General features: G+C 43.6%; 1 protein-coding gene across 3 annotated transcripts; it reads left to right on the forward strand.

Moving 5' to 3' along the window:
- Window positions 1–122: 122 nt before the first annotated feature.
- On the forward strand, window positions 123–11,927 carry LOC133381017 (zinc finger protein RFP-like). Of its 3 annotated transcripts, none has more exons than XM_061619377.1 (4): window positions 123–236; window positions 3,612–4,047; window positions 9,092–9,190; window positions 11,758–11,927. In XM_061619377.1, the coding sequence occupies exons 2-4, from the start codon at window positions 3,628–3,630 to the stop codon at window positions 11,797–11,799; spliced, it is 561 nt and encodes a 186-aa protein (XP_061475361.1). In that variant the 5' UTR covers window positions 123–236; window positions 3,612–3,627; the 3' UTR covers window positions 11,800–11,927. The 3 variants fall into 3 exon arrangements, with proteins under 3 accessions (XP_061475361.1, XP_061475359.1, XP_061475360.1); XM_061619375.1 differs by having other exon boundaries at window positions 127–236; window positions 11,499–11,927; XM_061619376.1 differs by having other exon boundaries at window positions 128–236; window positions 3,615–4,047; window positions 11,499–11,927.
- The last annotated feature ends 1,848 nt before the right edge of the window (window positions 11,928–13,775 follow it).

Below are 13,775 nucleotides of genomic sequence, written 5' to 3' on the forward strand. Positions count from 1 at the left end.
ATTGTATGGTATGTGGGAACGGGGAACTGCAAAGGGGCCTTCCTTGGTCACGTGAGCGCGGATCCACTAGCCATTGATTGGCTACTGTAGGGAAAGGCGCGGCTCAGTCCCCTCCATTCATCTACTTATTCGTTCGCTCGAAAACGCTCGTGTTCACTTCTGTTCCTCGTGCGAGTGGACCGAGGTGCAAGAGCTACAGCAGCAGCGCCAAGGAGATAATTCTCCATTTTACATTGGTAGGTATTTCAGTTTCGTTACTTTTTAACCCGCGGCTTGTTAATCCTTCCTGCTCTTTTCCTTAGGGCTCGTGAAACTGCTGTTGGCTTGTTTTTCACTCTTTCTCCTTTCATTTTCCTGCGTATCTCGAATCCCTTTCCCTGCTTACTTTATACTATTTATTTAAAAATATTTCTAAGCGGTTAACAAGTTAAAGAGGTAATTGAGGTAAAACACAAAAGCAATAAAATAGTAAAATGGCATGATGAAAACAGGAATCCAGAAGTTGAGTTATTTATCTCAGTTGCTGCTGTACCAAAACAGGCTTAAACTGTTGGTGTTTGGTTTCAGTTTCTTGACTTGCCCCCCTTTCTCGTTTCCCCAGGCCCCACCAGTGCTGTACATTTAAAGCGGTATTATACGCCTTTAACAGGAATGGCTCCCCCCTCAAATCCTGGAAACTAGTTTCTTAAGGGTGCTGAGAGTTCTTAGGAGACCCCCTGACCCCTCACAGAGCTACAGTTCTCGGTATGGTTTAAGAGTCAATCCTTTTCCCAGGGAACTCTGGGAATTGTAGCTCCGTGACGAGGAATTGGGGTCTCCTAACAACTTGCAGCCTCCTTAACATGCTACAGTTTCCAGCGTTCTCTGGAGGAAGCCATGGGTGGTTCAAGTGGCGTAAGAGTGCTTTAAATGTACAGAACAGATGGGCCCCAGTCAGGGATAGCTCTGCTATTAGGTAGTGATGTAAAATTTCCAGAAATTTTGAAGCCATGGGAAAAAACAGTTTTTTCGGGGGGGGGGGGGAAGGAAATTTTCAGAAAAATTGAAAAATGCAGTATTAACACTTTTTACAGATGGAAAGTCACTTTGTTACTTCAGGAACATAACATGTAATTATGTACAAGTTGATTTGGCATAAAATTATCACATCTGGTATATTAAAAGTACATTTTATTCAAACAACTATTACAAATTGAATTTACTTTTTACTTTTTTTGCTTTTTTTGGTAACAAATGGATCTACAAGTTCCTGAACTATAAGGAACACCTGAACTGTAAAGAATCTCTTAGGTTTTGCCAGGATGAGGAATAGGCAATTTTTTTCAAAAAACAGAAGAAACCATCAACATTAATAACAAAAAAATTATTTATGTCTCTGCTAGGCCTCCACAGTGTCAAGCAGATATAAAGCATTCATTCTCATTAAAAGAACTGAGAAAAAGGGGGGACCAAGATTCAATGAAACATTTTATTCATCATGCTAAAATAAAACATTCCATAATCCCCTTTTTCTTCACTTTTTTCAAATTTTTGGAAAAAAAACAAAAACAGCTTCAGAAAAAAATGGGAAAAACCAATTTTCCCCTGAATTTTTCTGAGCCTTCATATCTCTACTATTAGGCAAAGTGAGACAATGGCCTGATGTGGTTGATACTTAGCGGGATAGTAGTATGTACCCACTGGCTGCCCTTCCTAAGCTTCCTGGCCATTCCCCTCTCTGGAGAGCAGAGCTATGTATGTGACCTGGCCTGGCCCCGCCCCGTAACTACCTGTTACACTTACCATTACATTTATATCCCACTTTTCTTCCAAGAGGCTCAAGGTGGTGTACATGATTCCCATTTTATCCTTACAACAACCCTATGCGGTAAGTTAGGCTGAGAGACGATGACTGGCCCAAGGTCACTCCATGAGCTTCATGGCTGATAGATGACATCAGACACAGGAAAGCTTGAGCCGGAGCTTGAAACTTGAAGCTGTTTTTTTTATTTATTTATTCACTAGATTTGTACCCCGCCTTTCTTTTTTCATGAAACCCAAAGTGGCTTACATTTGGTTCCCAGGCGGTCTCCCATGCAGGCACTGACCAGACCTGACCCTGTTTAGCTTCAGCAGGGTGCTGGCCTCATGTGTCTTCAGACCATAGCCTGGGTTTAGAGGGAAACGAACTGGAAGCATGCTCAAAAGCAGTTGTGAGGGACTTTTTATCCTCCAGATCCTGTTGAACTACAATTCCCATCATTCCTGACCATTGGCCATGCTTGCTGGGTCTCATGGGAGTTGTAGTTAAGTAACAATCTGGAGGGCCAAAGGTTCCCCACACCTGCTCAAAGGTGTACTCCTGATTATTTCTTTGCAGTCAAAAGTTAATATTCTTTTGAATTTGGCAGCTGGATAGAATAGTAATCAATGACATTTATTCAACTATGTTAGAAAGATAAGGTAGAACTTTAGTTAGGAACTTTTATACAAAGAAATCTAACAGTCAAGAAATGGTATAAAGGATTATGAGAAAATAAGATTATACTTCAGACATAAAATATCTTTAACTGCTAAAACGGGAAACATTAAGAATTAGAAAGCAGCCTTCACCACTTCTATCAATCCTCTACTAGATTATTAGAATGTTGGACTACAACCTGGGAGACCAGGGTTCAAATCCCCACACAGCCATGAAGCTCACTGGGTGACCTTGGGCCAGTCACTGCCTCTCAGCCTCAGAGGAAGGCAATTGTAAACCTCTTCTGAATACCGCTTATGAAAACCCTATTCATAGAGTTGCCATAAGTCAGAATCGACTTGAAGGCAGTCCATTTTCATTTTGTCTGAATTTATTGTTTCTCTCCCAATACCGAGGGGGGGGGAGCCTTGATAGTCTTAATGCCTTCAATATATTTTCCCTTCCTGTGAGATTTTTTGAATGTGTTTGGGGGAGGGGATTATTTTCCATTGATCAGGACAGGCAAGCTTATCTAGTGGTAGCTGTGATGGGGACGGTAGCAGGCCCTGCATCAAATGGCTGGATTGAGCTGTCACCTACTTTCCCACAAGGCCCTTGACCTAGGATCTCCCTAGGCAGGTGTGGGGACCCTTTTGCCTTCTGGATGCTGTTAAAACTAAAACTCCCATCATCCCTTACCACTGTCCATGCTTGCTGGGGCTGATGGGAGTAGTAGTTCAGCAACCATCTGGAAGGCCAAAGATTCCCCGCACCTGTTCCAGGGCATTGTGGAAGGAATTTAAATGGGAGACAGTTGGGAGTGCCAGGCTGGGGGAAAAACACTATTTAAAGCAGCCTTTCCCAACCAGTGTGCCTCCAGATGTTGTTGGACCACAACTCCCATCAGCCTCAGCTAGCATTGCCAATGGTCAGGAAAGATGGGAATTGTGGTCCAACAACATCTGGAGGCACACTGGTTGGGAAAGGCTGTTTTAAAGGGTGAATAGTCCTGGGCATGTTGTGAACTGTGGACCCTGAATGGGTAGGGGGCAGTTTCCAACACATGCCAAATGCTGATGCCAGCCAGCCCCAGGATTGTGTTTCTAAGAGTGGTGCTAAAGCCCATTCGGTATCTTCCACTTTTCTCTTTGTGTCAATCTTTCCTTTTTAGCAGTTCGAGGAAGAACATGGCTGCTGCAAACCCCAGAAAGTGGCCTCAGAATAAAGCAGTTTGCGCCCTTTGCCCATATGCTTTGCTAGTGCCAAGCAAGTTAGATTGTGGTCACACCGTTTGCGGCCCCTGCATAACCCAGTGGCAGTGGATCGCTTCTGGAAAAACCCTTTGCCCTCTGTGTAAAATGGCTGCCCAAGGACAGGAGAGCAAGCCAGGCAGGAAGCGGATCAACTTTACGGAGGCAGTATTACCACTGAAGGATCAGAAGAGGATGGAGGCCGAAGGGAGGAGAGCTGTGTGTTGGATCCACAAGGAGCCCCTGGACCTCTTCTGCAAGGACGATCAGGTCCCCGTCTGTGAGACATGTAGCATGTCCAGGGAGCACAGGAAGCACAACGTGGTTACCAAGAAGCTGGCTGGCCAAGAGTACACGGTATGGGGCTCTGTGTGTCATTGGGCTGGGGAATAAAGGCTGCATACTATGAAAAGGGTTGTGGCTGGCAGTAAAACTGAACCAGTGTGTGAGGAGGGTTCACCTTGCCGCTGACTTCAGTGGGAATTGCTTCTTAGCTGAGTGTGTATTTCAGGGTGGGTTTAAAGTGAAGGGAAAGCAATGGAATTATACATAGCCAGCATGGATTTTTCACAGTCTGCAATGTTAAATTGAAAATACCCCCATTCCATTCTGATGCGTCCCATAAGTTCATTTCAAAACAAAACCTTACAAAACTTATAGTCCTGAACTCAGAAACGTTTGGTTAACAACCCTGTAAATGTTCAAAGTGATACACGAAACAATCGGAGAGAATCAAGAGTTCAAAGTGTAAACAGAGAGAGAGAAAACCCAGAGCCCTTTTGAACGTTTTTCTGTCAGAGTTCTCATAATTTGTTGAAATTAATTACAAATCAGCCATGTTCACTGAGTACCTGTAATCCTGTTACTGACCTTGCCCCATACTCTGACCTTCATCTTCTGCAGTTTAAAAGTTTTTTAAAAATGCCTAGCTGATTTTTAATTAATTTAAGAAATGTTACATTAAACTCAATGATAAGGCAGAGCATGCTCAGTGAGAACCAACTGTCAGTGATCTAAAAGCCAGACTCACAGCTGCTTGGCTTGGCTAATCGAGGCCACACCCATGCCAGACCTCTATTTCACTTGAGACAGTCATGGCTTCCCCGAAGAATCCTGGGAAGTGTAGTTTGTGAAGGGTGCTGAGAGTAGACTCCCATTCCCCTGACAGCTCCAGTGGCCAGAGTGGTTTAACAGTCAGCTGCTCTGATTGAAGCTCTGTGAGGGGAACAGGGCATCTCCTAGCCACTCTCAGCACCCTTCACTAACTACATTTCCCAGGATTCTTTGGGAGAAGCCATGACTGCCTAAAGTGAAATAAAGATATGGTGTGGATGTGGCCAGGGACAGTTTTGGTTTAAATTTGGGTGGGAGACTATATGTGCCTACTGTAGAAGAAAAAGGTGGGGGAAATGCTGAAAAGCAATGATACTGTTCACAGTGTTTTCCTTTTGGAAAGGAAAGGGGCTTCCCCTCTTCCCAGTGCCCACCCACCCAATCTCCACCCCTCCCTGCCCCTCCACCAGGTCAGTTTCACCTATCCTAAGCATGATTGCGCAGGAGTAAATCCCACTGAACTCAATAAGCATGCAAATGATCGGACCTGCCCTCCTGTCATCCTCCTATCACCTCCCTTTTGCCCCTGCCCTCCCCCTTCCTTTGCCCCTCCTAATTGCCTCCCCTCCCTCTCCTCCTGCCCATGGTCAGTTTTACCTATCCTAACCATGATTGCATGGGAGTAAATCCCATTGAACTCAATAAGCATGCAGATTATCAGACCTGCCTTTCCTCTTCCTTCCTTCTCCCCTCCCCTCTTCCTTCTTCCTTCCCCTGCCCACTCCAGACGTCCCTCCCCACGGTCAGTTTTACCTATCCTAAGCATGATTGCATGGGAGTAAATCCCACTGAAGTCAATAAACATGCAAATGATCAAACCTGCCTTCCTTCCTGCTCCCATCCCCTTCCTCCCCATCCCGTGGTCAGTTTCACCTATCCTAAGCATGATTGCAGGGGAGTAAATCCCACTGAACACAATAAGCATGCAAATGATCAATCCATTCTCAGTAAACTTGCACAGGATCCCATTTCTTAACCTTCCAGATTCAAAAGCAGAGAAATTCACTAATACGCAAAAACCTTGCGGTTTAAGAACGTAACTATAGCCAACAGATATTTCTATCAAACTTTAAAAAGCAAGGAAATTGGGCAGCTATAGTGAATGTACCAGGGGAGCAGGAGACCTGACCTCCTCTCTGAGATATTGGACTGCCCTACAAATTTGTCAAAACGCAAACACAATTTGGGTTGGTCTTTCACACTCCACTCCACTGTCTGTGTAGCTTGCAAGAATTTGGTAACGTGCCTCTGAGGATATGATGAGTGGTGTCACCCCAAATAGAAAGAAGACATGTGCTGTGCTGATCTTGTTTTAGCAGGGAGGAAGCAACAATATTAAGATACAGTTGATACAGTTCAGATAGTCACTTTAAATATGTTTGATTTACTATGCAATTTTAGTGAAGTTTCCTATAGTAAATCATTTTCTTTTGCTTCTGTTTCTGTGAATATGTGAAACACAGCAACACTTTGCAAGATATATACTAACAAACTTCAAAAACAATTGTGGGAATAATAGCACTGACTATTCTGCAGAGTAGTCTCCAGTGGATAATCAGGAGTGTCTCACTTTGCAGAAGATAAAACAGTGGGAAGTGAAATATATTCTAGTAAATTTCTAGGTCTGCTCTATGTTTTTAATTGACCATGCCCACCTTTCCTTAAGTGGAGAAGCCTAAGCACAGCAGGCTGAAAACATGCATCTTGGGCAGGCCAAGTTTGTTTTTTCCAACAGCTAGTCATTGCTTAAGTAGCAACATATTGTGATCAGTCTGATTTTACATCAAACTGCAGTTTCGGATTCAACTGTTAATGCACCCAAAATAGAACATAACCTCCAGTTTGAAACACAAAAGGCTGTCTTCACCATCATATGACACTGACCAATAAAAAGGCTTTGAAATTAATAAAAAATAAATTTGACACAGGTTTCTAGGATGAATAATGAGGGAAATAAAATTTTCTAGATTAGATTCTCTGTAGAAACAATAGTAACAAAGGAAAGAAGCAAAGTAAGAACACCAACAAACATACAAAAATGTAATTCTCCATCTTTAGAGATGGCAGGTGTTGCCACCATTCCCCACGTGCTCAGAGGCACGTTACCAAATTCTTCCAGGCTACACAGGAAGTGGATTGGACTGTGAAAGACTGACCCAAATTGTGTTTGCATTTTGACAAATTTGTAGGGCAGTCCAATATCTCAGAGAGGAGTTCAGGTCTCCTGCTCTCCTGGTGCATTCGCTATAGCTGCCCAATTTCCCTGCTTTTTAAAGTTTGATAGTAATATCTATTGGCTATAGGTACGTTCTTTAACCGCAAGGGTTTTTGCCTGTTAGTGAACATTTATTTATTATTGAACTTCTATCCCACCCTTCTTCCTGAAGGAGCCCAGGGCAGCAAACATACAAAACAATTTTAACAGGGAAGAATAAAAATATTCTAGAACGCCGTGATCTTCAAGGTGCCAGAAACAGTCCCCTTCAGTCATCAGTAAAAGAGAGGCTATTTGAATAAACTAGCAGGCTGGAAACTACACCAATCACCAAAGGGTAAAAGACAGAGGTACAAATTAGGGAAGCCTCTGGTTCTAGTCTTACAACTGCCATGAAATCACTAGAGGGTCTTGGGTAAGTTGTTACCTTTCAGCCCCCTCTGCAGTTTAGGAATAACAGTTCTCATCTACCTTGCAGGGTAGTTGTAATCCTTACAACAAAGCAAGCCATGTGATGTCCTTTGAAGACTTAATAATGATGCTGTTTTTTAAAGAACAAACAGGCCCATTATTTGGTAGAAGCCAAATGGCGATCTGAAGTTCTTCTGGATCTTGGCATGGGTGGCCCCTGGGATTTTTTTGTTTCTTTTTTAAAAAATATTTTGAAGGTATCCATGAATAACCTATCTACACTACAATTTCATATTTATTTCTAATTGTGTTAGCTTCCAAAGAATCTTGGGAATTTTAATTTGGTGAGGTTACTGAGAATTCTTTGTTGGAAATCTCTTCCTCCATTTTGCAGAACAAAACTTCTTGGGGGTCTCTAAGCAAAAGAGGAGATGACTCTTAAACCAATCTATCTGTAGTGGCTGTGCCCCAAAGAATCACTTACCTATTCAGATACCTAATAATGGCCCAGACCTCTTACCCTGAAGATAAGTTTGGTGACTTGGGGAGAGGGGATAGGGACACGGGAAACTCAAAATACCCAACTCTACCTTTGTACTTGCCTTTATTTCTTTGCTTTTTCCCACCACCATTGAATGCAAAGAAGAATGAAGCTCCTCCCTCTCTCATAATGCTAGAACCCAATGGAGCCATCCGCTGAAGTTGAGTGGTGGGAGATACAGCACAGGCAAAAGGAAGGACAACTTCACCCAGTGCATAGTTAAAACTACTGAATTCACTCCCACAAGAGGCAGTGATGGCAGCCAATTTATATTGCTTTAAAGGGGGATTAGACAAATACATGCAGGGTGAGGCTGTCAGTGGCTACTAGTCATCATGATGGCTGTATGCTACCTCTAGGATTCTCACTGAATACCAGTTGCTGGATAAAAAACATTGGAGAGGGCTCTAAGCCTCAAGACCTGCTTGTGGGCTTCCTGGATGCATCTGGTTGGCCCTTGTCAGATGTGAGATTCTGGACAAGATAGGCCTTTGGTCTGATCCAGCTGGGCTCTTCTTAAGTTCTGGTGCTCCAATGAGTCCAGCTTTCTGGATCTAATCATCTATTGGGTCTAGATCTAGGAATCTATGACATTTATAGGTGAATTACAATGAAGTAAAGCCTCTGAGTGAACTGTGACAGTTGCAGTAACACTTGATACTCTTATGGAGAGAGGCTGAGGGAGTGGATCAGCTAGCATGTGCGAAAGTAACTAGAATCACTAAAAAACAGTGTTGTACATTTTCAAAGCAAATAGTAGGATTTCTTCACTGTCAAGCATCACTCGTCTCTTGGGCATGCCTGTTGATGTGACCAGTTCATGTGTCCAATCAAGTAGATTGTAAGTCGGGATGGGGGACCTGTGGCCCTCCAGATGTTGCTGGATTGCAACTCCCATTAGTTCTGACCAGCATGGCCATAGGTCAAGGATGATGCAAGTTGTAGTTCAGCACAGGTTTAGAGGGCCACAGATTATTTTCTTCTGAAGTAATGCCTTGGAGAGAGTTGGAAGATGACCTCCAATGGTGAAGCAAGGGATGGAGTGAACACATTCTGGAGTTTCACAATTGTTCCTGATGAAAAAATGTCCTAATAACATGGGAAACCTGTGTTTCTTGCAGGATTGCGGTCGTAGATCCCGTGAGATGCCGAGTGAAGGAGAGAGAGAAGACATGGTGGTGTACCGATGGATAGGAGGAGATGAAAGCAAAGACCAGCCTGTACGTATGTCTGCTCACAGGGAAGTGAAGAAGTGGAACAATTGTGCTTTTGTTCTTACAGTCATGGCTTCCCCCAAAGAACCCTGGGAACTGTAGCATGTTAAGGGGGTTGAGCGCTTTTAGGAGGCCCTAACAGTGACCCAGAGCACTGTTTGATCAGACCAGGGTGCAGGACCTTTGCAAGGAGGAGTCTTGCAAACATACCAATATATGTATTGAAAGATGTCCGGTTTACACAGCTAAAGGTGCCCTTGTGAGTCACCTATAAATAGGGAAGCAATGCAGGCTAGTCCATATCCCTACATACCCACTTGCACGCTAAGCCCTGCGGACTAGGTAGGCTGTAATGTGTGAAGAGACTGGAGAATGGTGGTGCGCTCACTGTCTCTCGATGGAAGCTGTGATGATCAGTCTCCAACTTGCTTCTAGGTTTGGGCAAGTTTTATACCTTGAGGGTTCCATGACAACTTCACTGTGCCCTGCTTTCTCCCATGGTCAAGTAATAGCAACAATATAATGAATGTGTCCATAATGCAGCGTTACACATTTCCTCTGCTCCAGTGGAGTGCCACTGGCACCTATATTGTTATGGGTGGGGGCTATCGGTCATGGAGCATTCTGTCGTTGCTTGAGGGGCCCATAGGAAGCTTTATTTTGAGTCAGACCATTGATCCATCTAGCTCAGTATTGTCTACTACACGGAGTAGCAGCAGCAGCACTCCAGAGTTCCCCCAGCCCTACCTGGAGATGCTGGGGATTGAACCTGGGACCTTCTCCATGCAAAGCACATGCTCTTCCACTGAGCTACAGCCCAGACTAATGCTTAGTTGCTTTAAGGTTGATGTTGCTTTAAGGTTGATATTAAATGTTCTTTGCCTTTGTCAACACTTCAGTCTTCATGCACACCACCAGTTTTCTCTCAATGTCTTTTGAGGCCTGCTAGAAATTACATTCACATACGCACTTTTCTGTTATTTACAAGCAACTAGCTGCTGTCCCAGTCTTCCCCAATTAGTATGTTTTGCAAAACAAGAACAATATGTTTTGCCTTCTCCATTATGTAGTATCTAATGGCAGGAAATTTCCAAACATATGAACAATTCTGCAGCCGGCAGATTATAAAATACCCTGACTTAGGTTCATGTAAGAAGACAAACTTTATAAAAGAATATGGAGGTGAAATATCAAAACGTATGGCATAATACAAAATGTGTAAGGTAGTACTATATGAAAGAATGCAGAAATGCTAATAATATGGCTTTGGTTTGTGTCAGCCTCTGTTCCTCCTCACAGAGCTATCATTCCCAGAGTTCCCTGGAAAGGTGGGTTGATTGTTAAATGACTCAGGGAACTGTAGCTCAGTGAGGGGAATAGGGGTCTCCTAACAGTGGTTAAGGTGCTGGACTACAACCTGGGAGACCAGGGTTCAAATCTCCACACAGCCATGAAGCTCACTAGGTGACCTTGGCCCAGTCACTGCCTCTCAGCCTCAGAGGAAGGCAATGGAAAACCCCTTCTGAATACAGCTTACCATGAAAAACCTATTCATAGGGTCGCCATAAGTTGGGATCAACTTGAAGGCAGTCCATTTCTATTTTCAACAATGTTGAGCCCCCTTAAACTACGGTTCTCATGATTCTTTGGGGGAAGCCATGACTGTTAAAAGGATATAATAAAGTTTTAAATGTGTGGTGTGGATGTGGCCTGACTAAAGGTATGAAGGTAGGGTGGAGAATGTTATGGAGTGTCTGGGATCCTGAATACATCCTGAACTCAACATCTAGTTATAGAACGCCTTGTCACTATACTAGGGAAAGGCTGAATGAGTGGATGAGCTGGCATGTAAGAATTTTTGGTGAAACAAAGCCAAATGAGGGAGGGCTGATCTCAGATCTTGAGTGGTCTACTTAAAAACCATTAAAACCCATGGGGTTATACATTTTTTAAGCAAAGAGTATATACTCAGGATGTCTTAAGAGTCACATATAACTAATCTTTTGAGGTGTACCTGTTTAGTTGGCCAATTCATGCCTCAAATCAAGTAGTTTCTAAGTCGTGGATGGGGGACCTGTGGCCTTCCAGATGGTCTTGGCTCCACCGCCCCCAACCAGCATGGCCAGTAGTCAGAGATGATGCAACATGTAGTTCAGCGATGTTGGTCAGGCTGAAGATTAGCTGCCCCTGAAATATAAACCTTCAAAGAGTAGTGATGAAGCAAGTGAACATATTCTGGAGTTTTACAATTGCTACCAATGAAAGAACAATGTCCCCTTTCAAACCTAATCAGATGTGAACCTTTTTCCTTCAGGACCACAGTTGTAGCTCCCTTGAGATGCTGAGTGAAGAGCAGAGAGAAGACAGGGTGGTGTATAGATGGGCTGGAAGAGACGAAAGTGAAGACCAGCCTGTACATATGTCTGCTCAGTGAAAAGTGAAGAAGGGGAGCTGCTGTGTTTTTGTTTGACTTTTAACTTCTATAACAATTTGCTGCAGTTCAGTACAATGCAGTATATATCAGAGGTGCAGTGTAGCTAGCTACCTAAATCTAGTACCCTTCTGTCTTTCAGGTATGCAGTACAGCAAGAGAATTATCATCCAAAACAAATTAGGATATTTAAAAATAGGGATGGTTCATAGTCCTTCCTATGTCAGCCAAATCCAGATGCATGCTGCAGGCCCAGACCTGTTCTTGTGTGTTTTATATGTATTTTCAATAAAGTTATTAGTCCTCAGTAAAGATGCCCCTATGTTTTTCTCTCAACATTTGTATCTTTTGAGTTAATTTTTCCAGTAAAGCTATCTGCCAGCTTTAGCATGCCAAATATCCAAATTTATACCTTTTGAGATCTTTCCAAAAGCAATCTATAGTCACTCTGGCTGCCACCAGCACACAGCCAATCAAAAGCTTGAGCAATAAGTCTTCATTTTCCCCCATAAAGGTGTTCAACTAAGCTAGTTGCAAAAGTTAGGACCATGCTGTCTATGTGGTGCTGCAACGTTGTGAGTGACATTTTATGGGCGTAAGAGGTGATATTCCTGCCAGTAAGCCTTTTTTTATTTTTCAAACTTGGAACATAGAATCATAGAACAGTAGAGTTGGAAGGGGCCTATAAGGCCATTGAGTCCAACCCCCTGCTCAGTGCAGGAATCCAAATTAAACCATACCAGACAGGTGGCTGTCCAGTTGCCTCTTGAATGCCTCCAGTGTTGGAGAGCCCACCCCACTCCCAGATGATTGGTTTTATTGTTGGACTGTTCTAACTGTTAGGATGTTTTTCCTGATGCATTTGAAATCTGGCTTCCTGTAACTTGAGCCTATTATTCCGTGTCCTGCACTCTGGGATGATTGAGAAGAGATCTTGGCCCTTCTCTGTGTGACAACCTTTCAAGTACTTGAAGAGTGCTCTGGTATCTTCCCCTCAGTCTTCTCAAGGCTGAACATGCCCAGTTCTTTCAGCCTCTCCTCACAGGGCTTTGCTTCCGGTCCCCTGTTCACCATTGTTGCCCTCCTCTGAACCTGTTCCATGACCTCATGCTCACTGACCATTAACCCAGTGTTGACAAGTGTTTATTTGAGGAACAATGAAAAAAAATCACAACAAGCAGATACGGGATAAATGCAATTAGAACAAGGTCCCATCTGCACTACATTTAAAGCAATATACCACTTTAAGCAGTCTTGGTTTCCCCCAAAGACTCCTGGAACATGTAGTTTGTTAAAGGTGCTGAGAGTTAGGACATACGACACCTTCTGGAAGTTGGGAGATGGGACTACTGCAGTGTTAATGACTGCCAGATGTCTCCATCTCCTTGCCAGACAGAACCTATTCTGTACTTTGTGTATTCAGGGGGAGACATGACCTCTCCATCAAGACAATGGAGAAGCAATTCCAGGCCTTTGCTACAGGCTGCCCCCCATGCTCTCTGACAGGAAGAGGCAACCTGGGCCTTTGAGGATCCTGGGGACCTTAAGGAGCACAATTCTGACAAAAGTCCATTGCCACCCAGCAATTCTTGCACCCTTTCTCCTTTCCAGTTGTCATTACATGCCCTTTTCTCTCACCTCCCTAACGTTCCATACAGCAGTCTCTTCCTCCATCCCCCAAAGATACCTTATTACAACATCATTCGTTACAGCCTCTCTCAAATGCCAAACAACACTCTAATCATAAGATAAAGCTAGAGATGAGGAGCAACCACAATTGGGTTGTGCAATTTCTGCTCCCTCTTCAGCTCTCTGAAGACCCTCCATTGTCAGTCACGAACCCAAATGTATCATACATGCCATACATTTGAAGCACATGACTTCTCCCAAAGAATCATGGGAACCATAGTTTAAGGGTGCTGGGAATTGTAGCTCTCTAGGGCTAAACTACAGTTCCTAGGATTCGGGGGGAAATGTGCTTTAAATGTACGGTGTGAACGCAGGCAAGGCTGAAAGCGGCACAGATGCAAGAAGTCCCCTGCCCTCCCTGTTCCCCCGTTACACACTAGAACTGTAGGGTTGGAAGGTATTTAGAGGTCATCTAAATTCTAGCCCAACCTCTTGCTGAATGTAGGATTCACAATGCAGGATGCAACAACA

This window comes from Rhineura floridana, chromosome 3 (genome assembly GCF_030035675.1).
Source record: "Rhineura floridana isolate rRhiFlo1 chromosome 3, rRhiFlo1.hap2, whole genome shotgun sequence".
In the NCBI taxonomy this organism is placed as follows: Eukaryota; Metazoa; Chordata; class Lepidosauria; order Squamata; family Rhineuridae; genus Rhineura; species Rhineura floridana.